At 33.0% G+C, this 25941-nt stretch overlaps 2 protein-coding genes across 3 annotated transcripts; one reads left to right on the forward strand and one right to left on the reverse strand.

The window, feature by feature from the left end:
• The first annotated feature begins 871 nt into the window (after positions 1-871).
• Positions 872-18254, forward strand: LOC109809050 (golgin candidate 3). Of its 2 annotated transcripts, none has more exons than XM_083070142.1 (15): positions 872-1340; positions 2986-3084; positions 3904-4026; positions 5067-5222; positions 5569-5695; positions 5786-5850; positions 12351-12515; positions 12662-12766; positions 12887-13033; positions 14523-14819; positions 15017-15082; positions 16026-16228; positions 16472-16526; positions 17121-17309; positions 17623-18254. In XM_083070142.1, exons 1-15 carry the CDS (start codon positions 1116-1118, stop codon positions 17938-17940), a joined length of 2340 nt encoding a protein of 779 aa, XP_082926268.1. In that variant the 5' UTR covers positions 872-1115; the 3' UTR covers positions 17941-18254. The 2 variants fall into 2 exon arrangements, with proteins under 2 accessions (XP_082926268.1, XP_020228041.2); XM_020372452.3 differs by having other exon boundaries at positions 874-1340; positions 12662-12775.
• A 3580-nt stretch (positions 18255-21834) lies between these two features.
• LOC109795985 (reticulon-like protein B5) lies at positions 21835-24099 on the reverse strand. The gene is made up of 5 exons (XM_020355575.2): positions 23792-24099; positions 23016-23196; positions 22782-22923; positions 22389-22458; positions 21835-22293 (listed from the first exon to the last, which is right to left on the reverse strand). Exons 1-5 carry the CDS (start codon positions 23997-23999, stop codon positions 22124-22126), a joined length of 771 nt encoding a protein of 256 aa, XP_020211164.2. The 5' UTR covers positions 24000-24099; the 3' UTR covers positions 21835-22123.
• Between the last annotated feature and the right edge of the window lie 1842 nt (positions 24100-25941).

The raw sequence follows: 25941 nt of genomic DNA on the forward strand, positions 1-25941 counted from the left end.
CTTATAAAGTCCAAGTTTTAAAAGAAATTTTATATATCTTTCCTTACAAGCTAAACTTGACTTCTATTCATAAAAATTCCTAAACAACTACCTGAAAATTCCTAAATTTTAAGAGTTTCTCAACATTTAAACAATAAATCATCACAACACATTAAATCAATAATATCAACAATAATTTTAAGAATATACATAGTGTTACAATAACGAAGTTTTAACCTTGAATAAAACTTGGCCTAATTTAATTTATTTCAACTCACATGCTCTTATTAAATTTAACCTACTTGTACTAACATTAGAATAAAACAATTTTTCCTTTTCTTTTAAAGAAATAAATTTCTATTTTATAAACAATTGCTTTTTTTTTAAGAAGTTTAAATTTCTTTTTGATAATATTCTTTTAAATTTACACAAACTGACCCATTTTTTTTATATCAAAACTTAGTTTAAAGAAAAATGTAATGAGACTGGTGGTTAGAGATTTTAAAATAGACAACAATGACTTGATAGAAATTTTTATAGAACAAAGAAACATGTGACGCATTTTTAAGTCTAAAATTGACTCGATATGCTAGAATTTTACAGACTTTATTAAATTCGAGAGACGTGTTCATTGTGTTTGTTAATTTGATAAAGTTCGATTTCTAATTTATTTTTGTATTTGACACTAAGATTAAACTTAAACTTGAAGACATTTTTAGATTTTTTTTTGAAGGGTGAAGACATATTTAGATAGAAAATATATTAAGTAATTATGTATTTAAAAGTCATATATAATACGAACTGTAACCGATGGAGGATACGTATGGTGCCATAAAACTCAACTTAATAACGAATGCAGCAGGTCTACACGTCTCACACAAACACAACGTGTCATAAAATAAATATTAAAATAACACACGTAACCTTCGTCCGAACAGAATCAGGGAGTTTTCTTTCTTTCTCCCGCATCTGAGATCTACCAGGAATTGCACATTACATTACATTACAGTGCCTACTTTCACAGATTCAGTCCCTCTCATTTTCCCCCAAAATTTTAAAAAAAATATTAAAAAAAAAACAACAATTGCATCTGTATATATTCATTCCTTCGCTGCTATTTTCGGGGGATTCGAATCATGTGGGGCACCATTGCCAATTTGAAGGAGAACCTCAACAAGGTCGCCCTCGATGTTCATGATGACGACCACGACGAAATTCTCCGCGCCTACGCTGCCGGAAGCCCTACCGACGCCGACAACTCCGCCGTCTCCGATCGCCGGACTTCCCACGCCTCCGCCCATTCCAAATCCGGGATTGGCTCGCCGCTCGCTAACGGCATCGATCATGCCTCTCCTTCTCAGGTCAATCTCTCTCTTACTTGTTTAATGCCGTCGATTTTTTATATTATTTATTTATTTTGTTTATCGAGTGAAGTGCTTAACTATTGACCTGTAGCTGAATTTTTATCAGCTTGGGAACCTAATGCGCTCGTATCTGGTGCTGCAATGAAGTAGGTTTTGGGTTTTAGTTTTATTACATCATGTTATTTCAGAGGAACATTTAAAGAAAAAATAAAAACTCAAAGTATAGTGTATAAGAAATTATCATATAGTCGGTCAATCTCCATGTAACAAATAGTCAAGTTTAATTAATTATTTCTCATACATTGAAAAATTGGTTGGAATCATAGACACATAGTGGTCCTAACCATAGAATAATTTCTCATAACTGTGTCATATTAGTTCCTGAATCGGGAAATTAATCTTTAGGTTGTTGAATATGAGTTTCTTCGGTCAAACTTGTTCACCGCACCACATTATGAATCTCAGTGACTAATTTGAGGGACAGAATGGATGCAATTTTCATCGTTTAAAACTAATATGTCGGACACTGTATTTATAAGGACTAATTTTGACTATTTTCTCCACAATTATTTTAAAAAATAGGTTAACTTAATGTCCAAGCTACTATGAAACCAACTTGTGTTTAGATGGATTATGCCTGTTAAGTTGTCTATACGTCAAATGTATAATGTTCCCTTATTTTAAAATGTTTTTTTTTTTAATTGAAAGTACAATACCGTATTCATCTTTACTGTAAGTAATATTTCCGAAGCTTTGGGTTTTAACTGAACAAAATAACGTCGTATGATCAATGTAACCAACATCACCTGGTGGGATAAGGTTTTTGTTGTTCTTCTTTCCAACTTTTTAGGATTTTTCCATCTATCCATAACATAGTCAACTTGCCATTCTTTCACATAAGCATAGGCACAAATGAGTCGGTCAGAATGGGTTTGACTCTCCCCGCACTCACTAAGGATAGGACAGGTTCAGGTTTAGGAGAGGCAGAGATGAAATATTTAACTTAATCTCATCTCCATTGAGGTTGGGCACCCTCATCTCCCTTTTCAAAAATAAATAACATGTCAAGTTATTAACTATATTTTAATTCTAATAATTTATAAAAATTAATAAATAGCAAGAATCTTAAATATAAGAAACTTCAGAACTAAATTGTATTGACAGTAAATTGTGTAATTTCAACTTTAGTAATTAATTACTATTAATTTAAATTATTTCACTATTTTGTGTGGGAAGAGTCTGGGGGCAGGGTAGGTGTTTATATCCCCGAATCCAAACCCGACCTTGTTTTTGCAAAGCAGAAAAGCAGGCTTTTCCGATCAATGACATGTTGGAGGCTATAAAAGCTGGGAATCTCAAACCCAATTAAAGAACTTTTTTCCAAAGTCAGGTTGGGGTTAAATGGGTACCTATTGCTTCAAATTTAATTGTTATCGCCAATTTCACATAAATTAGCAGTAGGTTAATTAGTGGAAATTTGTTATCAGTGCTTGAAATTGTACTGTACTAAATTTCTAATTGTCTATTACTTGTTTTTGCCCCTGGAATCCCCTTACATTAGTAGAGTTATGGTTAAATAAGATGTATTTTGTAACCCAAAAGAAAAAAAATGTCATTTCAATGTTTCTTTTACTTCTTGTAGATAGAGCAATACAAAGCAGAAATCAAGAAACTTCAAGCATCCGAGGCGGAAATTAAAGCATTGTCAGTTAATTATGCAGCTCTGTTAAAAGAAAAAGAGGTTGGCCATTACTTTCCAGAATATATGTAATTAATGTACATGTAACCTGTAGATTTTTGTTATCTCCTGTTTCACTTGTAGAAGCTACATAATTGTGCAATTATTTCAGATTCTGCTGAACCAATCTTTTAATGCATAAACTTGTATTTTCTGTTTATTGATTGAGTTTATTTTGTTTAATTGGGGTATCTTCTTAACCTTTTTGAAGAACTATTGTTAGTTTTATGTAACTTTTGTGTTTTGAAATTGTCAGATATAAAACAAGTAATGTACTGTTACCCAAAAGATTAAACTTTAGTGATAGTTGGTTTATGGCATAGTATTAGAGCCTCTATGACCGTTTGGTCTACAGTTCAATACTTGTCCCCACCTTCCTAGTGAACAAAATGTTAAATTTCTGCACAAGGTTGGACTTGTGTTTTGTGCATTTTTCATGTGTCAAGCTCAAAGGCTCTTGCATGAGAGGGAGAGCTAAATATCAAATCATTCGCATGCATTCACCTAACAGCTTAAGCTTTTGGGATAGGTGGTTCATGATAAAAATCTTTATGGACCTTATCGTGGTCGGTATAAAATAAATTGATCTCAATGGCAATGGATTTTTGTGCTTTTCAAAGTAAAGCTCTGATCTTTTCCCATCTGCCCCAAAACAAGAGGACTTTTAATTTTCTTTAGTACATAATAGAATTTTTTCTTCATTGCATGGCCTCTCTAAGAGAAGTTTCATTAATAGTCGAATATCAATTTATCTTAACTATTAATTCATTGTTTTCATTAATGGACTTTAATAAATTAACCATCCAATCATTTCCTTTTCAGGATCAGATTGTTAAATTAAATAAAGAAAATGGTTCACTAAAGCAGAATTTGGAGGCTACAAATGCTGCTCTGCATGTTTCAAGACTTGAAGGTTCTGGAGCATCTACAAATGGGACTTACACAGTTAAGTTATTTCCATATTCTAATTGAAACTATTATGGCAAGTTTAATGTATGTCAACCTGTGCTGAAGGTCCTTCATTGTATTTGCTTTCTGGTATTTTATCATGTCCATGTAAAATTTAATTAGCAATGAGGATGTTTGACTGGTAGTGCTATTTGCATTCTGATGTTGCAATTTTGATTCAAGTTTGGTTTTTGGGCCTTGACAAATGGACAATAGTATAATATTCAATATGATCAAAGAAAAGGATTAATAGAATGCAGCAATCCATATTAAAATGCTTTTATGTTGCTATAACATTTTGGTTCTGTTTGTTTTCCAAAGTTCCTACACACTAGCATTCATTTCTTATCTGAGATAATTGGCTGCTTTAAGATAAGCTCTATTGCTTATTTAATGGGAACTGAGCTTACCTAAATGCCCTCCAAAATTTTTCTTTTAAATGTTTGTTTCAAAGGGGGAAGGTGGGAAAATGACTGTGTTGTCCTTACGATCTTTTGTGGTGCCTCAGTGTAAAGCTTGAGTCTCCATCTAGAGATGTAAATCTGAGATAGGATTTTCTTTGTGGCTTTATGCTTTCAGAGCCAACAGTTTCTAAGGAATTTATTTTATTTTATTTCAAAATGAAAATCAGGGTATTAGAAAGCTCTTCTCAACTGATGGTTTTTCTCTTTTATTTTAAGCTATTTTATATGACTTATTTGTCCACTTTAATGTTCAGATGAATGCAAGTAATGACTAGTGAGTATTTGAAAAAAAGAATATAAAACCTGGTCATGCATTTATTCTTCATGTAGAGGAATACTGATTTCCTTAATTATCATAATTATCTTGTTTTAGGTTATCTAGTGTGGGGAACTTGTGGATCTATCTAGTGATCTGGAGTGTGTCATTAAGCTTGTGATATGTGTCTTGTTCCTTCCCAAGTATGGGAAGACTATTTATTATGTTATAATGTGGCTAATAGTATTTGGCTATATGCCTTTGATCTTGATAGATATCTAAGAATTCATGGTGATTACTTCTAAATATTTGTGCAGGGAAGTAGGGATCGATCACCCAATGGACAACATAAGTTCAACATGCAACGGAAAAATCGGTATGCTATAAATAATGGAGCCATGTCTGCATTGGAAACTGATGCTATTCAAAGTGAGATGGAATTCAAACATTCAAATTTACAAGGAAATCATAAGGTAATGACACCTTTAATTTCTGATTGTTCTTAACTAGTCCATCAGCATAAGAAGTTTGATTACTAGGTGTTGTTTGTTTATGATATTCTTTGTCTATATTGGAATTTGATATATTAGTTTATTGAGTGATTATATGTCTGTTTTGATTTTCAAGGTGTCTTCAGCATGAAGTGCTCCTTCCTTCCCCCCACCCCCCAAATGGACATAACTTAAAATTTGTTTTCTGTCTTTATAAATCAAAACTATTATTTTCATGGGCATTTTGATATATCAAATTTTGAATTGCCTTATGTTTTTATTTTTAGTGATGAGTGAACATGACAACTGATGTATGAATGCCTTCTAGGAGCTTGCAGATTTGGTTGATGGAAATACCACAGTAGCTGTACAACATTCCCCAGATATACAAAAACTGAAGTTAGAACTAGAGCAAGAACGGGATCAATTGGTGAACATTCAGCTAAAATTCCAAGGTATTTTTATTTTGCTTTAGGGATGTCTATATTGTATCTTAACATGTAAATAGAAGTTTCAAAACATTCTCACTCTTTCTTTAATGTCAGAGGAACAGAGATTGAACAAGTCTTTCCAGGAGGAGCTTAACATATTAAAGTTGGAACAAGACAAGGTGAGTTATATTGTGGTAGATATATATTTTCATGATCATGGCTGCAATATATTTCCCTGATCACACTTAAGAAAGCATCATCTATATCAGGAGTTTTTTGGGATAACAAACTGATTATGTTTAATATTATTTGAAGGAGTGTAATTTTGAACTTAAGAGAGTTATGGGAATGAAGCAGTAGATGTATATATGGAATGAATGTTACATTCATTGTTATGTATTCTGTGACATATTTTGGGTTTGATACTTCTATCATTGTCTTACTGCTATCAATATTGTCCTTACAGTGATGATGTCAGAGACCAAGAAATAAAATTGGAAGATACTGTATTATTGAAAACGAAATGTATTACAGAGATAGAATCTGCAATACCCACAGAGCACAGCTCCTGACCCACTACTAACGGAATACCCAAAAACTCCCCCCTTCTCTTTCCTCCTCCCTCTAAAATGAGAATCCACCCAAAACGTAACTAACTCCACGTTCCCTCCTTGCATAAATTCCCCTTTTACCCCTTCTACTAATATTTTTTATTTCTCCTATTATATGTCTTCCATACCCATGGCCCATGGCTGAGTTGGACTGGGCTAGCTATTTTATGGGGCCTGACATTGCCCTCTCCTTCAACAATAGCCTTGTCCTCAAGGCGTACATCAGGAAATTGATTGGTAATAGTAAATGCTTCTTCCCAAGTTGCCTCCTCAACAGGTTTCCCACACCACTTGACCAACCAGTATGGAACAAGAACCCCATTCTTCTGTCTTTGTTGAACTGCCAAAATCTGCTCAGGTGTAATGTTCTCAAACACTTCCGCTTCCAAACCTGCAGGTAAGTCCACGGTCTCTTGGTAGTTGCCAACAGCTTTCTTGAGTTGAGAAATATGAAAAATGGGATGAATTTTGGAATGTGAAGGAAGCTTTAACTGATATGCTACCGCCCCTATCTTCTTCTCAATTTGGTAAGGCCCATAGAACCGAGCAGCCAATTTAGGATTAATTCTTTGTGCCAAACTTTGTTGTTTGTGTGGTCTTAGCTTGAGAAAAACCCAATCTCCCACTTCATAGGAGTGATGACTCCTTTTCCTATCTGCATACTTCTTGATATGTCCTTGAGCTCGCTGTAGATGATACCGTAACTGTCTAAGTGCCTCATCCCTATCAATAAGCTCCTTCTCAACTGATTCTACTTTGGTTTCACCCGTAACATACTGCACCAATGTAGGAGGTTTCCTGCCATATACTGCTTGAAAAGGACTGACCCCTGTCGTGACATGAAAAGTGGTGTTATACCACCATTCTGCCCAGTGCAACCAATTGACCCAAGTCTTAGGCTGTTCAGAGCAAAAACACCTGAGATAAGTTTCCAAACACTTGTTAATAATCTCTGTTTGGCCATCAGTTTCTGGATGATAAGAAGAACTCATCCTAAGCTTGGTGCCTTGGGATTTGAATAATTGAGTCCAAAAATGACTTAGAAAAAGGGGATCCCTGTCACTGACTATAGACTTGGGAATCCCATGCAATTTTACCACTTCCTTCACAAACAAATCAGCCACTGTTTTAGCTGTAAATGGATGTCGAAGGGAAAGAAAATGAGCATATTTAGAGAGTCGATCCACCACAACTAGTATGGTATCAAGTCCCTTGGACTTAGGGAGAGCAGTAATAAAATCAATGCTTACATCTTCCCAAATTTGTTCTGGGATATCTAATGGTTGCAGTAACCCAGATGGACATTGAGCTTGGTATTTCTGTCGTTGGCAAATGTCACACTCTTTAACAAAATCTTGAACTCTCTTCTTCATGCCACACCAATAAACATTTTCAGCCAATCTTCTATATGTCCTATAGTAGCCAGAATGACCACCCGTAGGTGTGCTATGAAACTCATGTAAGAGAATTGGAATCCAAGAAGAATTTGCTGAAATGACCAACCTGCCATAATAGAAAAGAATATCATGTTTTATAGAAAATCCAGGCCTAGATGTGGGGTCTTTGTGCAAATCTGAAACTACCCCTTGCAAGTAAGAATCATGATGAATTTCTTCTTGCACCATACTTGAGTCCAACCATTCTGGTTTAGAAACCAGAACTTGTAATTCCACTTCTTCCTTACTCCTAGACAAAGCATCTGCAGCTTTATTTTGAGGACCAGGCTTATAAATCACCTCAAAATCATAGCCCAACAATTTAGTGAGCCAACATTGTTGATCAGGGGTAGAAATTCTCTGCCCCAACAATTGTTTCAAACTCCTTTGATCAGAAAAAACCTTAAAATGTCTCCCTAAAAGATACAGTCTCCAATGTTGAATTGACAAAGCTAGTGCCATGAGCTCTTTGTGGTAAGCCGATTTTGCCAAATTTCCTTCAGAAAGAGATTTACTAAAATAGGCCACGGGTCGACCCTCTTGCATCAAAACAGCACCCAACCCTCTTCCTGCAGCATCACATTCTATCACAAATTCTTTTGTGAAATCTGGTAGCCTCAAAACTGGTGCCTCTGTCATAGCCTTCTTTAGCCTCTCAAAAGCCGTTTGAGCTTGTTCCCCCCAATGAAATCCTTCCTTCCTTGTTAAATCTGTTAGAGGTTTAGCAATTTTGCCATAATCTTTAATGAACTTTCTGTAATACCCGGTCAATCCCAAGAAACCCCTAACACCTTTTACCCCTTTTGGAACGGGCCACTCCAAAACACTTCTCACCTTTTCCGGGTCCATTGCAACTCCATCCTCCGAAATTACATGGCCTAAATATTCTACTGTCTTCCTGCCAAAATGACATTTCTTTTTATTCGCTACCAAGCCATGTTCTTTTAAACAAGACAGCACATGCTCCAAATGTTGGATATGAGACCCCCAATCTCTGCTATACACTAATATATCATCAAAAAACACCAAAACAAACTTCCTTAAACAATGCCTGAACACATCATTCATCAAGGATTGAAAGGTTGCTGGTGCATTCATTAACCCAAAAGACATCACAAGATATTCATAATGGCCATTATGAGTTCTAAAAGCAGTTTTAGGAATATCTTCTTCTCTTACCCGGATTTGATGATACCCTGACTTTAGATCCAGCTTAGAGAAATAAGAAGCTCCATTCAATTCATCAAGCAATTCCTCTATGACTGGTATAGGATACTTGTCAGGTATAGTCTCTTTATTAAGAGCCCTATAGTCAACACACATTCTCCAAGTATGGTCTTTTTTTCTTACCAATATCACCGGGCTTGAATAGGCACTTGTGCTAGGCCTAATGACTCCAAACTTCAATAATTCATCCACTTGCCTTTCTATTTCTTCTTTTTGATAATGTGGATATTGATATGGTCTCACATTCACAGGTTCAGCCCCTTGCTTCAAAACAATCACATGCTCTTTGGTCCTCTTAGGAGGTAAGCCTTTAGGCTCTAAAAACACTTCTGAAAAATTTTGCAAAATACGTTGCAGCCTTCCCTCCTGCTCATCCGTCAATCCTTCACCTTCACATCCTTTTGCCTTTTGAATATTACTAGGCCACATCACCCCATTTATCTCTTGTACCTCCTGATTTAGAAAGCAAAACAAAGACTCAAATACTCTCCCAAGATTGACTTCTCCCTTCAATTGTATCTTCTTCCCCTCATAATTAAATTCCATAATTTGTTTCTTCCAATCAGTAGTTACTTTTCCTAAAGTAGCCAACCACTCCACACCTAAAATCAAATCCACATCCCCTACATCAAAAACATAAGAGTCAATGATTATCTGCAACTCATCCAATTCCACCAATACTCCATTACAACGTCCTTGCACATTTTTTTTGTTACCATCCCCCAGTGTTACTTTTGCAATTGTAGTCTGCCCATAATCCAACCCCAAAGAATCCACCACCCTTGAAGAAACAAAATTATGTGAAGCTCCACTATTAATTAAAATGATCACAGGAACGCCTTTAACCATCCCCTTGATCTTCATGGTTTTAGGTTGAAAATCAGTCCTCTTTTCTACATTACAGCTACTAAGGAGCGAACAAGTGAGCTCCTCTGGTGGCTGCTCCTCCATTTCTAAGGCCAATACTTCATGTTCCCCACCTTCTAACTGCTCCTCATCCACAATAATTAATTTCAGTTGACGCTCAGGACATTGATGCATTGGGTGAAAGTTTTGACCACATTTAAAACATAACCCTTTTTGTTTCCTTTCCATTAATTCTCCATAAGATAAGTGACGCACCCCACGATCCCTACCACCACCAAATCGCCTCTCTCCGGTACTTGTGTTGCTTACACTAGAGCCTTTATTCTTTGATTCATCATGACGAAATTCCCTCCTTTGCTGACCACCTAAGTTTCCTCCAGATTTTAACATTGCAGAATACTCTGTTCCACCACGAGAAAACAGAGTACGATTTTGACTCCCATCAACTACCCCCAAAACCCTCTTATATAAGGGTTTTAAGTGAGTTTCCTCGAGCAAATCAGCCTCAATCGCCCTTGCAAGCTCCATCATTCTCACCCTGTTGTCAGGTTTATGTATTCTGACCTTCCTCCTAATTTTTGCTCGAAGACCATGCATGAAATAGGCCATAAATTGTTGCTCTGGCATCTTAGGGACTTGAGAAGTTAAGTACTCAAATTCCTCAATATAAGAGGTCACTGTTCCCTCTTGTTGTAACTCTGCAAGACTCTCAAAAGGATTCTCAACGAACGCTCCTCCGAACCTCCGCAGTAATGCTACTTTAAGACCCTCCCAAGATGGTTCAGATTCACTGTCAAACCAAAGATTGAACCAATGCACAGTGGATCCCTCCATACAAATCTTAGCCAAACGCACCTTCAACTCAGGTCGAGTTTCCTGAATTTCAAAATACGTCTCTGCTCTTGATATCCATGCACCGGGGTCACTGCCATCGAAACTCGGAAGCTCCACCTTCTTCACAGCTGATCGAAATTCGGATAATATTTGCAACTCCAAGGGACTTTGATTATGCGACCCACTTTCACTCGAACCCGACGACCCAACATTCGAAACATTCCCACCTGAGCCTCGTGACAAACGAACTTCCATTTGCCTCATCTCCTCCATCATCTTATTCATTAGACTCTGCAACTCCGATTGGGCTTTCACCTGGTTCTCCGCCAAATTCTGCACCGTGACCTCCAACAAGCTTACACGACCGTCCATCGCTGCTGAGGTTCCTCCACGTCCTTTGGGCATAAACTCTTTCGTTGATGACTCAGGCAACGGATCCGGCAGGTCGGACCAATTGTCAGAGACCAAGAAATAAAATTGGAAGATACTGTATTATTGAAAACGAAATGTATTACAGAGATAGAATCTGCAATACCCACATAGCACAGCTCCTGACCCACTACTAACGGAATACCCAAAAACTCCCCCCTTCTCTTTCCTCCTCCCTCTAAAATGAGAATCCACCCAAAACGTAACTAACTCCACGTTCCCTCCTTGCATAAATTACCCTTTTACCCCTTCTACTAATATTTTTTATTTCTCCTATCATATGTCTTCCATACCCATGGCCCATGGCTGAGTTGGACTGGGCTAGCTATTTTATGGGGCCTGACAGATGAGACATGCTGTGATGTTAGAGAACTATCAATTAAAAGCATCTCAATAAAAATTTCAGCCTTTTCAAAATATCTTTGCAAATTGTTGCCTTCATTATTTTACTTTTAGAAGATTTATATTGCAAGTTTGGATTCCTGTTTTCATGAGAGGAATTGCACCAATTTTATGTAAAAAAATGTGGAAGCTTATTTTAGTTGCTTCTCATCTGATGTGAAAAAACCACGTCTTTACCAAGATAACATACTAAAATAAATGCACTCACTAAATACTAAACTATACATTTTTTAAGAGAATGTTATAGTATTTAAAATTTTAAATAGATTTTGATGGAAACAAAACAAAGTGGTTCAGAATTGAACTATCAATAGATGGATCAATGGCATATATAAATCTGCCTTCTACCAAAAAAATAGACAACAAAAATGCCTTGCTTTTGTGAATTCAGATAGCAACCCAAATTGAAATTCTTCTATTTTGTCTTTGAATAGCAAATAAATTGACATAAACTAAAAGAGAACAGGGACTACTTTAACGAATTCCTCAAAATCTTCTTTTCTTTGTTTCTTAAGATAATACTTTTTTGGGGTTTAATAGTTATGTACTATCAGTGGAAAAAGTTTTACACTGTTAACATATTAGAAATCACTATCAGTATGACATTAAGGTAGTTATTGTAAAAGTCAACAAATTTATCATATATAATGAGTTGTGATTAGATAACTGTATAAAACTGCTTGACAGTGTTAATGCATATTCTAATTTCCCCACTTTTTAAACTGATAAGTAATTTTGTACACTGTTTCTAGCCCCTTCCATTGCATCATTGAGCAATAGGGATAATTTCAAGGAATCTTACAATTTTTTAATTGAATGGGCTAGGTTATATTTTTTAGTTATCTAACTCGCACATATGTTATTGCTTTGAAGACTTCGAAGGAGATGAGCAAAATATATTCTGAATTGAATGAGAAAGTATCAGAAATAAAGCATCTGCAATTTGAGTTGACAAGACGAGAAAATGAAGCAGGGGAGGCTGTTGATAGCTTAAAAAGACTTATCAAAACCTTAGAGAAGGAAAACACCACTCTTAAGGTTGGTATATTTATGCATAACCATATTTGACTGCACCATAAAACGTTTCTACTATTTTTTTGCTTAAAAAATTGATAATGATGCTTTTATATTATTTTGCTTCTTAAATGCACTCTAATGAATGAGTCTATTCCCCTTGTTATTAGATGGAAAAGAATGAAATTGAGTCTGCTCTCGAAAATAGCAGGAAGTCTTTCCCTGATAAAATGATGCCCGATGCTTCACATATTCAGAAAATGGATTCAAGCAATGTTGGTGATGTGAGCTAAAACTTCATAACAATATGCACTTTACAGTTTATGCATTTGGCTCCTTGCTAATAATTATTTTCTTTCCTTTTTGGGGATTGGGCCATTGGCTTTTGGTAACAGATGCCAGATCACTCCAAAAGTTTTCCAGAAAAAGAAGAAATGGAAAGATCCTTACAGAAGCTAAGTAAAGATTTGAAGGAAACACAGAGGGACAGGGACAAAGCTGTCCAGGAATTGGGCCGCCTCAAACAACATTTACTACAAAAGGTTTCATTCTTTTTACTTTAGTTCTTTATCTTTATTTTCTAAAGTGGAACCAATGATGAAAGAAAGACATTCAAGAGACAAAAAATGACTTAGTTGTGTTCATTTTCATTTTTTCATATCTCATTATATATATATATATATATGAAGAGGGATTCACTTACTTTAAAAGTAAGTTTTTGTAAACTTACTTCACTCAATAATTCATATTTTACATCAAATTTCTATATCAGGAGTAACCGAGTAAGTTCTTAATGTATATATCAAGTTCACAAATTTAAATTTTTTTTTGAAAATATATGATATTTTATTATATAGATTCAAATCAATATATAAAATATTTTTATGATTATTCGTTAATTTGAATTAATGAAACGAAGTATCAAATAATTTTCAAATTCTTTAAAAATTGTAAACTTAATCTATACATTAAGAACTTTTAATTTAATGGTTAGATCATTGAAATTTAATGTAGAACATGAGTTATTGAATAAAATAAGTTTACCAAAACTTACCTTGGAGTCAGTGGATTCCCCCCCTCTCTCTCTATATATATATGTATGTATATATATATATATATATATATATATATATATTTTTTTTTCCATGTTAAATTTGACCATCTTGTACCCTTGCTAACTGACCAAACACAGATGACATCATGACAATAGTTTATTATACGATGTTATTAGAAACTGAATCAAAACTCCTAATTGGGGTAAATCTACTGTATTATCCCCTTACAATGAATGATAAAGAAGACTGAAACTATAAAAAGTTAACCTAGGGTATGTGAGAGACTCAGCACTCTCCCTCACCACCCTCTACTTCTTTTCCTGCCTCTCTTCTCCCCAACTCCTTTCTGATAGCCATATGGGTTCACTTTCCCTTCGGACTCCCCTTGATTGCCTTGCAGGAAATGTTACACAAATCATTCATTTTCCCTTGCTTCTCATGCATTCTGTTAAAATAATCATTCAATTCTTTCAATTGCTTCTCTGGCGCTCTTTTATTATGAACCTTAGTAGTATATGATTTTCCATTATATTATTACACTGAAACACAGTAATTATATCTGAATTGAATTGGACTCTTGTTAATTAATGATGTCTGATTTATCTTTTAACATTTTCTTTTCAGTAATAATATGCTGTATGAAGCATGTTTTAAGTGATCCTAATGACATCTTAACAATGCAAACATTCATTGCAATGATACTTTGTTTAACTACATTTTTGTTTTCCTAATAAAACAAGCTTTGGTCATGGTTTAGTTGTCATTCTGTACTTTTGTTGGATTTGTTGACCTACTATTTGTATTTTAATTTTGTCTGACATTGAGTTTCATCTATTTTGTTATCCTCTCTACTGGAATGCTCGTTTTTTTTCCATAATTTTCTGAGTGTGGATGATTTTCATGTGCATTTGTCCTGGATAGATTTAGTATATACATGTTTCTGTGACATCAATGTTTTCCTTACTGATTTATCTAGGAATCTGAGGAATCAGATAAAATGGATGAAGACACTAAAATCATTGAAGAGCTGCGTGATAGCAATAATTATTTAAGGGCTCAAGTATCACATCTTGAGAGAACACTGAAGCAAGCACTTACAAGTCAAGAGGAACTGAAGATGGGAAATAACAGTGAAATTCTGAAATCTAGAGAAGCCATTAATGACCTGAACAAGAAGCTTACAAACTGTATGAGCACTATAGATGCTAAAAATATCGAACTTTTAAATCTACAGACAGCTTTAGGACAGTACTATGCTGAAATTGAAGCCAAGGTACAAAGACATATCACTGTTTCTTTTCTTTATTATTCATAAAGTAACATACGATAGTTGGGCTGTTAATACTTGTCCTTGCCCTTTCATTTTTTTCAGTACAGTTCCTTCTTACATTTTTATATCAGTATTTTTTGATGCTTGTGTCTATAGTTATGTTGATGTGGCTTACATGCACTATATTTGTATTCATTTAGGAGCATTTAGAAGGGGAGTTGGCCCATGCAAGAGAAGAAACAGCTAAGCTTTCTCAACTTTTGAAAGTAAGTCTCTTTCTGTCTCTAAATACAATATTATATGGGTCACCTGAATGTGCTCTTGTTACTACTTTATGCTAGTTAGGTTACCAGTACATTACATTATTACAAGGGCTTTAAATTTGTAATAAAAAATATTTAGTACATACTTCATTTAGTAGCATTAAAAAACAATCAAAATATTTAAAAGAGAACAATTAGTTGAAATTAATTTTATTGCAATATAAATTAATATAGATATAAAATCTTGTGAAGTCTTACCTAAAGAGTAAAGGCACATTTTAAAGTTTAATAAGTGTATGGCTTAAGTTTGTGTTATTTATTTGTAATAATACTTGAATATATTTTTAATTTTATATACATATAAGTTATTACATTTATGTTGACATGTCAATCAATTTTTTTAAGATATAGAAAGCCCATAGAATTGTTTCTCTATCTTTTCCAATATAGTTTGGACTTAATCTTAATCATGTTTTAATATATTTACTCTTAAATTTTCAAACAGAATCATTTTGGTTAAAAAACACCCTTTAATCTTTTAAATTGTTTATTAGTTTTCAAATTCATTGATTAATTAATTTTTATTCCCAATTAGTCATCTAAGTTGTTAGATTAATACAATATTTTCATGAAGGCTAACTCTATTAGTGTTGTCATCTTATGTGGCAAAATGTCATTGGTAAAATGTAGGAATTAGGTAGAATTAATCTTAGTGATGTCGCAGAAGTAGTTTTTTGGAAAACACTGTTAATTTAGTAACTTTGGGAGTTTTGGAATGCAAAAGGGTAAAAGAAAATTTTCATTACTTAAGTTAAAACTCTTCGCATTCAGTCTTATCTCTCACATTTTTCCCAAAAATTTTGCTCAAGTATATTGGTCTAGTAAGTTACTTCATGGCATGCCTAATTTAGTAAGTTGTAGATTGAATGCCTATTGCTTTTACCAGGAAGCAGATCACAGAGAAGATGAATCAAGGAATGAAAAAGAAGAGCTTTTAGCCAAGCTTTCACTATCTGAGAAGGTGCAAACTGAATGGAGAAGTAGGGTAAGCAAGCTTGAGGACGACAATGCCAAATTGAGGCGTGCTGTTGAGCAGAGTATGACACGGTTGAATAGAATGTCGGTGGATTCAGACTATCTTGTTGATAGGTTAGCCTGTTTGTGTTCCTCGTATGTTTTTCCTCCAATATCCACTCGACCATGTGAATTCTAATAAACTGATGACTTTCCTGGATGGGGAATTTCTTTACTCTCTTCTTCTCCTTAATTTCCTATACAGTTAATGTTGGGATCTTCTAAATAAGAATTTTGGCTGAATTTAGACTTGGGATAATTTCTGTTATTATGTGAGATAGTAAATTATCATACTAATCTAAATTGAATTGGCTGCAGGCGCATTGTGATAAAATTACTTGTAACTTATTTTCAGAGAAATCACAGCCGAGAGGTATGAAAATCTTATAATTGTTTGTTTTTTTCAAAATGTATTGTGCTGGACTGGATCTGGAATGGAACTCCATATCCTTTATTATGCACAAAATTGTCATAATTCATGTCATGTGTATGGATACCATAGGGGGTTGCAGAGAGCACCAATTCATGTACTCAGTCAGATTTAGTACACCAAATTTCTGAAATATGGTTAGCATTTTAACCAAGTCCCATGTTTGGTTCAGCTGACTGAAATCAGAGGAAATAATCACCTTTTTCTTAAGTTCTCTCGGAGCAGTTGAAAAAAGCTTTTCTTCTCTCAGAAATAAACTAATACAAACACGTACAGTAAATCCATTAGGACATATGTGAGAAAAATGATTAGACATATGAATGCAATATTGGTAATGTTTTAACCTATGAAATATGAACTGGAAAAGGTTATGAAATTATATTCTGCACTTGCATTTGTATAGTTGCCGCTTGTTTTGTTTTCTTTCCTTAACTTGTACTGCTGATGCTGGCTGTGTGCCGGTGTTATTTTATCTGATTAGTGGGATGTTATGTTTAAATTGATTTTAGGCTTGGTGTCTGTTACATTTGGGTACAGGTTTTGGATCTTATGGTTCGCATGCTGGGATTCTCTGATGAGGAAAAGCAAAGGATAGGTGTTGCACAACAAGGTGCTGCAGGTAAAGGTGTTGTTCGTGGAGTTCTTGCGCTGCCTGGTCGCCTTGTTGGAGGCATCTTGGGAGGAAGTTCGCCTGAAGCAGCTGCAAATTCAGGATCTGATAACCAGGTGATTTCTTCTCATCTAGTATGACTTTTTCTCCTTTGGGGTACATATGGCTGTTTTTGAACAGAACAGAACCATTGATGAGAAAATTGAGGGAATAGATTTATATGATTCTATGGAATATGGATTATTATCTACGAATGATTTTTTTTCCCTAATGAACCATATGCTATCAACCTTGTGTTTTAGAAAATTGTGTCGATCTTTGATCCTACTAGTTGTGTCTTACTATTTACATGCAGTCAAACCTTATGCAATCTTCCATTTTTTATGCTAGCAGATGCTTTCTAAGTTCTATTTACATTTCTTCGTGCAGTCTTTTGCAGATCTATGGGTTGATTTTCTTCTTAAGGAAACAGAAGAAAGAGAGAAGAAAGAATCATCAGGAAATACAGGTAAAGCCATGGACGATGAAAGTCCAAATACTATGTCCGCTACTCCACCATTTTCCAATCGGAGGTTTGACGCTGGAACACCATCTGCTTTTCAAATTACTCAAACTAATCAAAACATCAGTCCTCTCTCTCGTGGCTATTTTCACCATTCTGAACATTTTGATTCCGAGTTCTCAACAGTTCCTCTTACATCATCTGATGGTAAAAATAGTAGTTCAAACCCTCTTCCGAGATACTAAATATACAGTGGAGTCGCAGTTAAACAAAAGGTATATATCATTGTTTGTTAAATTATAGGTATGCGATCTTGTTCAATTAATTCTTTCACATTTAAAATGAGTGCCTTTTTTTCACTTAAGGGGGGACGGGGATCTTCCAAAGTTTTTTCTTTCCATTGTCTTCGGCTTCTCTTTTGATTTCGCGTATATAATTTTGGAAAATTATCCTCATGTAGATGTCATATATCGTTCCCATTTCTTTAATGTATATATATAGTACAATTTTATACTTGAAGCAGTTTGCAGCTATAATATATTCTCTATGTTGTGATGCATGTTTTTTTACCAATGAAATGTTTTACTGTTCATGCATAATTGATATGATCCTATTGGTATTTAGCAAATTTTGTTAATGAGCCGTCCTAATATTGGTATTTAGCAAATTTTGTTATAGTTTTTCGATGCAAGAAAAATAACGATTTTAAAATATATATTTTATATTTTATGTACATAGTTGAAGAAAATGATTGTGACCAGATTTTGTAACATCCCAAAATTTTATTTTTATGTATTGGGATTATTAAAAGGTTTATCATATTTTTATTTAAGTATTTTACTATTTACGTATTTTACTATTCATGTATTTTACTATTCACGTATACATTTTTCACTATTCATAAATACGTATTTACGTATTTGTAAATAGTGTTTTACTGTGCACGTGCACAGTAACTGACGGCTGCGAGGGACGCGGGTTCAAATTTTTAAATAAATTTGAATATAATAATGAATAGTGCATAGTAATTTATAATATTATTTTAATGAATAGTGCATAGTGCATAGTAATTTCAGAATTTCTATAAATAGGGGCTAGGGGCTGAAAGAAATTCATAACTTGAGATAAGGAAATTCTGGAAGAGAGAAAGGAGAGAGAGAAAGAGAGAAAGAAAGAGGGGAGGTTCTGCTTTAGTTCCGGTCCTGGTTTAATAGAAAGAAGAGGAGGTTCTACTAAAATTTCTATTTAATCAGGTACGGGGGAAAAGAGGATTATTTATATGTAGAATACATGAGGGTATTGGGTAGAATTTCTTAGAATAACGTTTGATTTATGTGAATGGACGGCCAAGCCTCCTATTAATTTATAATTTGGAATTTATGTGAATGGACGGCCAAGCCTCCTAATAGTTTATAATGTTGAATTTATCTGAATGGAAGGCTGAGCCTCCTATTAACTTATAATTTGGAATAATTAGGGATTTTACTGTTATTCTATTAATGAAGGGAATTGCTGTATTATTGATTATTAAATGAATGATATGGATGTAATATGCTTGAGGGATATGTAAACTCTACTTTGTTAAGTTTATTTGTTGTATGAAATTATATACGTGTTATAAATTTGAATAATAGGATGAGATGTTATATGATTGAGATATTGATTGTGATTGTGATGTCTCACATCGATGACTAGGATAGCACGGCTCTGTATAAGTGGTGCTACAGGGAAGGCGTGACCCTAGCATGGTGTGGGATGAGAAATACAATTAACACTATGCCAAGACCTCGCCACATCTGACACCAGTGATACAGGTTAATTGCCTCCCTTACTCACACCATACCAGGGGTACGCTCGTCCTTGAAGCATCACCTACCCAAGTACGTAAATACGTATTTATGAATAGTGAAAAATGTATACATGAATAGTAAAATACATGAATAGTAAATACGTAAATAGTAAAATACTTAAATAAAAATATGATAAACCTTTTAATAATCCCAATACATAAAAATAAAATTTTGGGATGTTACAGATTTGGTATCAATTGCCGTTGGAAAAACCAATGACAGGATAAGCTGTATCTAATTGAAATCGATTTAAATATAGCCACTTTAGGGTTTAGGGTTTGTAAGCTATGCGCGCTTTCGTAGTCTCTAGATATTGGTTTCTATTGTCTTTTATCATGAAATCATTCTAAAGAATTCAGAATTCATGAGATTTTAGTTAACGCAAACTTTTATCATACATAAACTTGTCAACACCATTAATTTTTCGTGCCTTTTTTTTTGTATCATTTTGTGGTAATTACCAAATTTCCATATATGCAGGGTTATTTTCTATAATCTTTGATGATAATAATAATAATAATAATAATAATAATAATAATAATAATAATAGTAGTAAGTAATCTTCAGATGATTTTGTTTAAATGTGAGAGAATAATTATTTTACAATAAAATTATAAAGTAGTGCATTAATTTATCTCTAATAATTTAGTCTAACTTTTGGATGAAAAGGTTATTTGATGACTGATAAATGTTTAGGCTATATCAATACTATATTACTTTCTTTTTCTGTAATTAAGGTGATTTTTACAGTTTTTAAGGACACCTAAAATAATATACTTTCGTGTAAATGCAATTTAAATTATTTTGCATAATTTTTTTCCACCAGTATTTAATCTATTCCCTGTCATTTGCTTCATTTAATTTGTCAGTTTCCTTTGGCAATCTTTCTCAAACATTTTTTCACAGCTTTCCAAGATTATTGTATAATTTCGAGATCCACATTTTTAAATTTAAAATACACAGCTGATCTAGTACCAAAATTTTGCGATGGTGTAACTATTTTTAGGAACGGGGAGAGCCATATCCGCCCGTCCCAAAATTTTTGTCTAAATATACGGATATAGGTAATTTGTGTATGTTACCAATAATTTTGAATATATCAGTTAATTTTTTTTATTCTTTTTCTTAAGTATCAGATTTTTAAGCTTAATGGGTTAGGTTTAGAGCTAACTAATAATACTAAGAATAAGCCAACAGCTGATAGTTATAGTTCAAAAGTGGTTAATAATTTGTGTCTTAATAATATTTATTTAAAAAAATAAATAAAAAGGTAAGTGGTTATTAAAGAAAATAATATTGATTAAAAAGAATTAGTTATTTTTTTTAATTGCTAAAGGATATAATTTTTTTTATCTTGTTTTTTTTAAGCCCTTCTTTCCCCCTTTTTTATTATCCCATATAATCTAAAAAAATTCGTTAGACTTTATTATTGTCGCATAAAAATATTGAAATTTGAGTGATCTATTTTTTTTTAAAATTCAATTTTAGTCAATAATCAATCATAAAATAAAAATTTTGTTTCAACCCAATTAAGCTTCCTTCCCATGAATTCGGAAGTTCTTCTCGATTCATTTCCATAACCAAAGATTATAAATGAGCAATTAAAAAGATTTTGGAGCATGTTCAATAAATGTGTAGATGAAAAATGGTTAATAAAAAACATCTTTTGTATACGGATATTACATTTGTTATGGAAAAAAGAATGTTAAAACATAAAAAGAAACGGAAACACTAAAAAAGTACTGCTAACTCGGCTAATTTTATCCAAAACGGATTTAATCCTCAAAATAAGCATATTACTTACAATGCCTTGCCAATTTATTTTCTTTCGGAATATAAGAAAGAAATTTATAATGGTAATTTATCTCAAAACGTCGTTAGATTAATGATTTAATATTTCTTTTAATTCCCCCTCAACATATCAATCCATTGAATTCAAGTTTAAATTATATTTTTAATCCTTTATCTTATTTTTAATTAATTTTAATTATTTATATTTTATATTTAAATCAATTTAATTATTTTAAAATAATTATTTTCAATTTTAAATTTTGTAAAATAATTTTGAATTAATTTTCGACTTATTTAAAAAATTATAATATTAGATCCACCTGTATAAAATTTATATAATTCATTTAACGTTTAAATTCAAAAGACTATAAATATAAATATAATAAAAATATGTAGAAGTTATATTCCATAAATAATTAAAAAATAATTTATAATACGAAATTAAGTTTTTTAGAATAACATCAATCACACCGCAACGCAAAATAATAACGCCAGATATTTTTAGGAAATAAATAAAACGTTGACAATCACCATAAATATTTTTTTGCTTACAATAATGATCGAACGGGTACAAGTCCAACAAACATTGTGATCAGCAAAATCGACATGCTTGTAGCAAAATTAAAAGCTACATCTTGAAGTAAAAACCCATTAGTACCATACCTGCCGCCTAAAAGAAATTCCAAAACATGGCTCGGTATATGGTTTGAAAAAAAGAGGCTCTAGCAAATAAAAAAGACTCTAGTGGAGCCCCCTTTCTGGTTTTGAGAGTACAAATACTTCGACACTAAGCTATCTTCTTGCCTTTCAAGGGGCCTTTTGGTATCTTACTCAACACCTTTGCATCAAACACAGCATACTGCTTTTTAAACTCAATGAGCGCCTTCTCTGCTAGAGGGTCTATCTTGTCCTCATACTTGTCATACAACACAGGAACCGTGTGCAACAATACAAAAGCTGCAAACATAGATTATGCAAATCAGTATAATTTCATAGTTCATATTCGTAGCTTCTAAAAAATTACATATAAAACGAGAATAAATTATTCTTACCAATGTAGAACAAGGTCAAGAAATTGCACCAGCTCCCCACAATTGATAGAATCCACGTTCCAACAATGACCTATCATAACATCAAAATCAGAAAGCTCAGCAAAATATAATGACACGACAACAATAATTCAGTTCTTACTATAGTCCAACCTATGTTAATCCCAAGTCAACATCTTGGGAAGTTCAAGTATAGCATTTCTTACTGAAAGCTAAACCAACACTAAATTAGGAATCATGGGTACCGCAATTCATAGTCCAACCTATGTCAATCCTAAGTCAACATCTTGGGATGTTTAAGTGACGGCATTTAGCCTACACATTTCATGAAGATTACAAGTAAAAAAGGAACATATAGTGTGCATGAATTAAATTAGAAGTTTGCAGGATATATACAATGAGGAATGTCTTCAAATCTCTTCCGGAACCAATTGCACGCAAGGCAGCTAATCCGCGGTTGAGTTCAATTATCAATGCAGATGTAACTTGGCGAAATGGTTCTTCAGGAACCTGAACAAGTGGGATGTGTGGCGGTGCCCTGCAACATAATTTGATATGACATGCATATTGGTTAGATAAAAACATGGCCTATGCCTTGGTTCAATAGATTAAGAAGAGCCAGAGTCTTACTTGTGAATAAAGGTATGAGCATTGGCCCACAAAAACAAAACCGCAAGCAATAGAATCAAAATGTGACAGACTAGAGTAAGCAGGTGGTACTCAAGCAACTCAAAAAAGATCCACACAGCAGTGGCTCCACCAAGTACACCACCAGATATCTTCTTGTTCCTCCACAATAGCACATCAGCAGCTGCAATTAAAGATTAAGCCTTACATTACATCTCAAGAAGTACATTAAGAACCAATAAACAAGAGAATGTTTAAGTAAAATACAATATAGAAGTCTTCAGGTGCTCAAAACAAGAATCATGTCTTTCCACAATTTCTCATTTCATATATACCTTCGATCTACATGATAAGTCTATTGGCTGATTGATGGGAGTGCCAAACATAAATAAGATTCAACCGATAAATAATCGCATAGAAAAATCCTACTAGAGAACTACACAAATTGATCTTTTTATCCAATACAAAATATTGGACACTGAATGATTTGAAATCCAATGTCAAACTCAAGGGAACTCGAATTCTATTTCCGAAAAACAAACTAGCATTCAAAACCTACTTTTCCAGCATTGACATCGAACCCTTCAAAAACCTTAACTCTATTTCCTAACAAATAAATAAAACAGAGATTTCCAGCATTTTCAATTTAACAAAACGCGGCATCATTTAAAATCCACTTAACACCAATCAGTGAATCATATATATAGAGAACTATCACAGATCTAACGAAACCACAAGTAAACTAAACAGTGTCCACAAAGAGAGAGATAAATTCTTACGTTTTCCGCCGCCGAGGATGGAGTGAACGGGTTTCTCTCTCCCGAAGAGGCGGAATACCTTGTCCTTAATCGATGATGACGTGTCCTTTTTGCCGGAATCTGAATCGGAATCGGAGGAAGAATCGTGGCCGTGGAGCTTCTCGGCGATCTTATCGAGCAGAGATTCGCCACTCGACGGGGCCGGCGCGTGCTCCGCTTCGTCCGCCATTGTCTTTGAAAACCCTAAATCTCCGAATGCGGAAGCGCTGTTGCAGGGATTCGAGCTTTTCGGCTCGTGATGAGGGTAAGGAGTAGCGTGCAAAGCGCTCGGTGTGTCCCCTTATATAGTGTTGTGCAATACGAGGTTCGGGCTCCGAAGCTCAGGCTCGGGAGACATTTGAATCTGGCACGAGTACGAGAGAGAGTGAAGCGGAGATGACGCCGTTTGAGATTTGATTTGATGCTGTTGAGGTTTTCTCACGCCGTTGGATGTGACTCCGTTTTCTGTTCAAAAGCCAAAAGGTGATACACACTATAAAGTTTACTTCCTGTCCAAATCATAATTTATTTATTTTTATGTTGCAGTAGTATATATTAATTAAGGGATAAAAATATGTGGAGTAGGTAGTACTATTTTTAATACTTTTAGACTTTGCTAAGATCAAACTTTGTATTATTATAAGCTAATACTGATTATTTAAGTAAAAATTTAATTAAAATAAAAACTACCTTATTAAACCGCATGAATTATTATGTTAAATTTTTTGTTATATATATATATATATATTTAATTTAAATAATGATAAATTACTTTTCTATCTCATTTAACTTGTTATTTAAAGTAATGTATAAGTTTAATAAAAAATAGATATATTAATTTCGAAAGTAAAATTATTTTCTCTTCGTAAATATCTTAGTTTATAAGTATATACTGCAATATTAATTGTAACAAAAAATATTTAAATATTAATTAAATAAATAGTAAAGTTAATAAATATATTACTAAAAATAATTAATTTATAATAGGCAATAAATATAATGTACAAAAGTATCTCTAATACTTGTGGTATAAAAAACTTATTTTATTTTATTAAATGAACCTATACATATTATCTTGATTTTAAGCAATTCACTAATTTATCACTTTAATATAAACTAATATTTTAATATGTGAAATACACAAACATATTTATTATATATAATTAAAATTTATAATAATTATATATATAAATAAATATTATATTTAAATATATAAATTTTATTTAAAATGAATATATATGATTAATCTTAAAAATTATAAATTATATCTGAAATTAATGATAATTAATTTCTATTATCATAAAAAAAATTATTTATTAATAATTTATTTTAAAACATTAATATTTAATTTATAAATAAATAAAAATTGAATTAAATAAAAAATAATAATTTTTTTTATAAATCTTATAATTGAAGAAAAACTCATAAAAACATTTTTACATAAAATAAATATTTGTATTTAATATATTAGAATTACTTTTAAAAAGTGAAGTGATTAATTCACAACTAATATCTTTATCTTTTCAATACATCATATTCATTATATATATATATATATATATATATATATATATATATATATTAACCAATTCATGAGTTATTTATAAATAATTTTTTTTTTAATTTTACAGTTCAAAATTATAGGTAGCATTTGTTACATAACTCTTATTGAAAATATTATAAGCTTTTACACTATTAATTAATAACATATCATAATTGATATTATTAAAGTAAATAAATTTATTATATATAATAATTTATGATTAGAAAATATCTTATATAGGCATATATCATTTTTCTGTTTTTAATTATTAAGATAAAAATATTTTAAAAACTAAAAATAATAAATAAAACAATGAATAGAATAATTAAAATTGTGGAAGTTGTATAGAAATTTATTAGTCTCTTTGTGGGTGGTCATATCAAAGAAAAGAAGACACCGTATGTCAGAGAAATAGTGAGTGAGTGATGGCGGTGGATGCTTTTTAGAAAAGTAGTGAGTGGTGACCGACAATATTAAAAGTTGTGGGACAAGTGGCACCTACTCATTCGGACACATGACTCACTTTGGCTCATGGACGGCTCCACCTTTATGCAAAACACAAATGTTAAATATATTCTATTATTTATTG

The sequence above is a fragment of the Cajanus cajan genome, chromosome 3 (genome assembly GCF_000230855.2).
Source record: "Cajanus cajan strain Asha chromosome 3, NIPB_CcT2T_4, whole genome shotgun sequence".
NCBI classification, from domain to species: domain Eukaryota; kingdom Viridiplantae; phylum Streptophyta; class Magnoliopsida; order Fabales; family Fabaceae; genus Cajanus; species Cajanus cajan.

Bases quoted from the DNA above. Each gene is read 5' to 3' on its own strand.
- LOC109809050 (XM_020372452.3), top strand. From the start codon at position 1,116: ATGTGGGGCACCATTGCCAATTTGAAGGAGAACCTCAACAAGGTCGCC. The intron at 12,516-12,661 runs GTTGGTATATTT...CCTTGTTATTAG, and splicing joins AGGAAAACACCACTCTTAAG to ATGGAAAAGAATGAAATTGA. The intron at 17,310-17,622 runs GTGATTTCTTCT...TTCTTCGTGCAG, and splicing joins ATTCAGGATCTGATAACCAG to TCTTTTGCAGATCTATGGGT.
- LOC109795985 (XM_020355575.2), bottom strand. From the start codon at position 23,999: ATGGCGGACGAAGCGGAGCACGCGCCGGCCCCGTCGAGTGGCGAATCT. The intron at 23,197-23,791 runs GTAAGAATTTAT...CTTTAATTGCAG, and splicing joins CATCCTCGGCGGCGGAAAAC to CTGCTGATGTGCTATTGTGG. The intron at 22,459-22,781 runs GTATATATCCTG...ATGTTATGATAG, and splicing joins ATTTGAAGACATTCCTCATT to GTCATTGTTGGAACGTGGAT.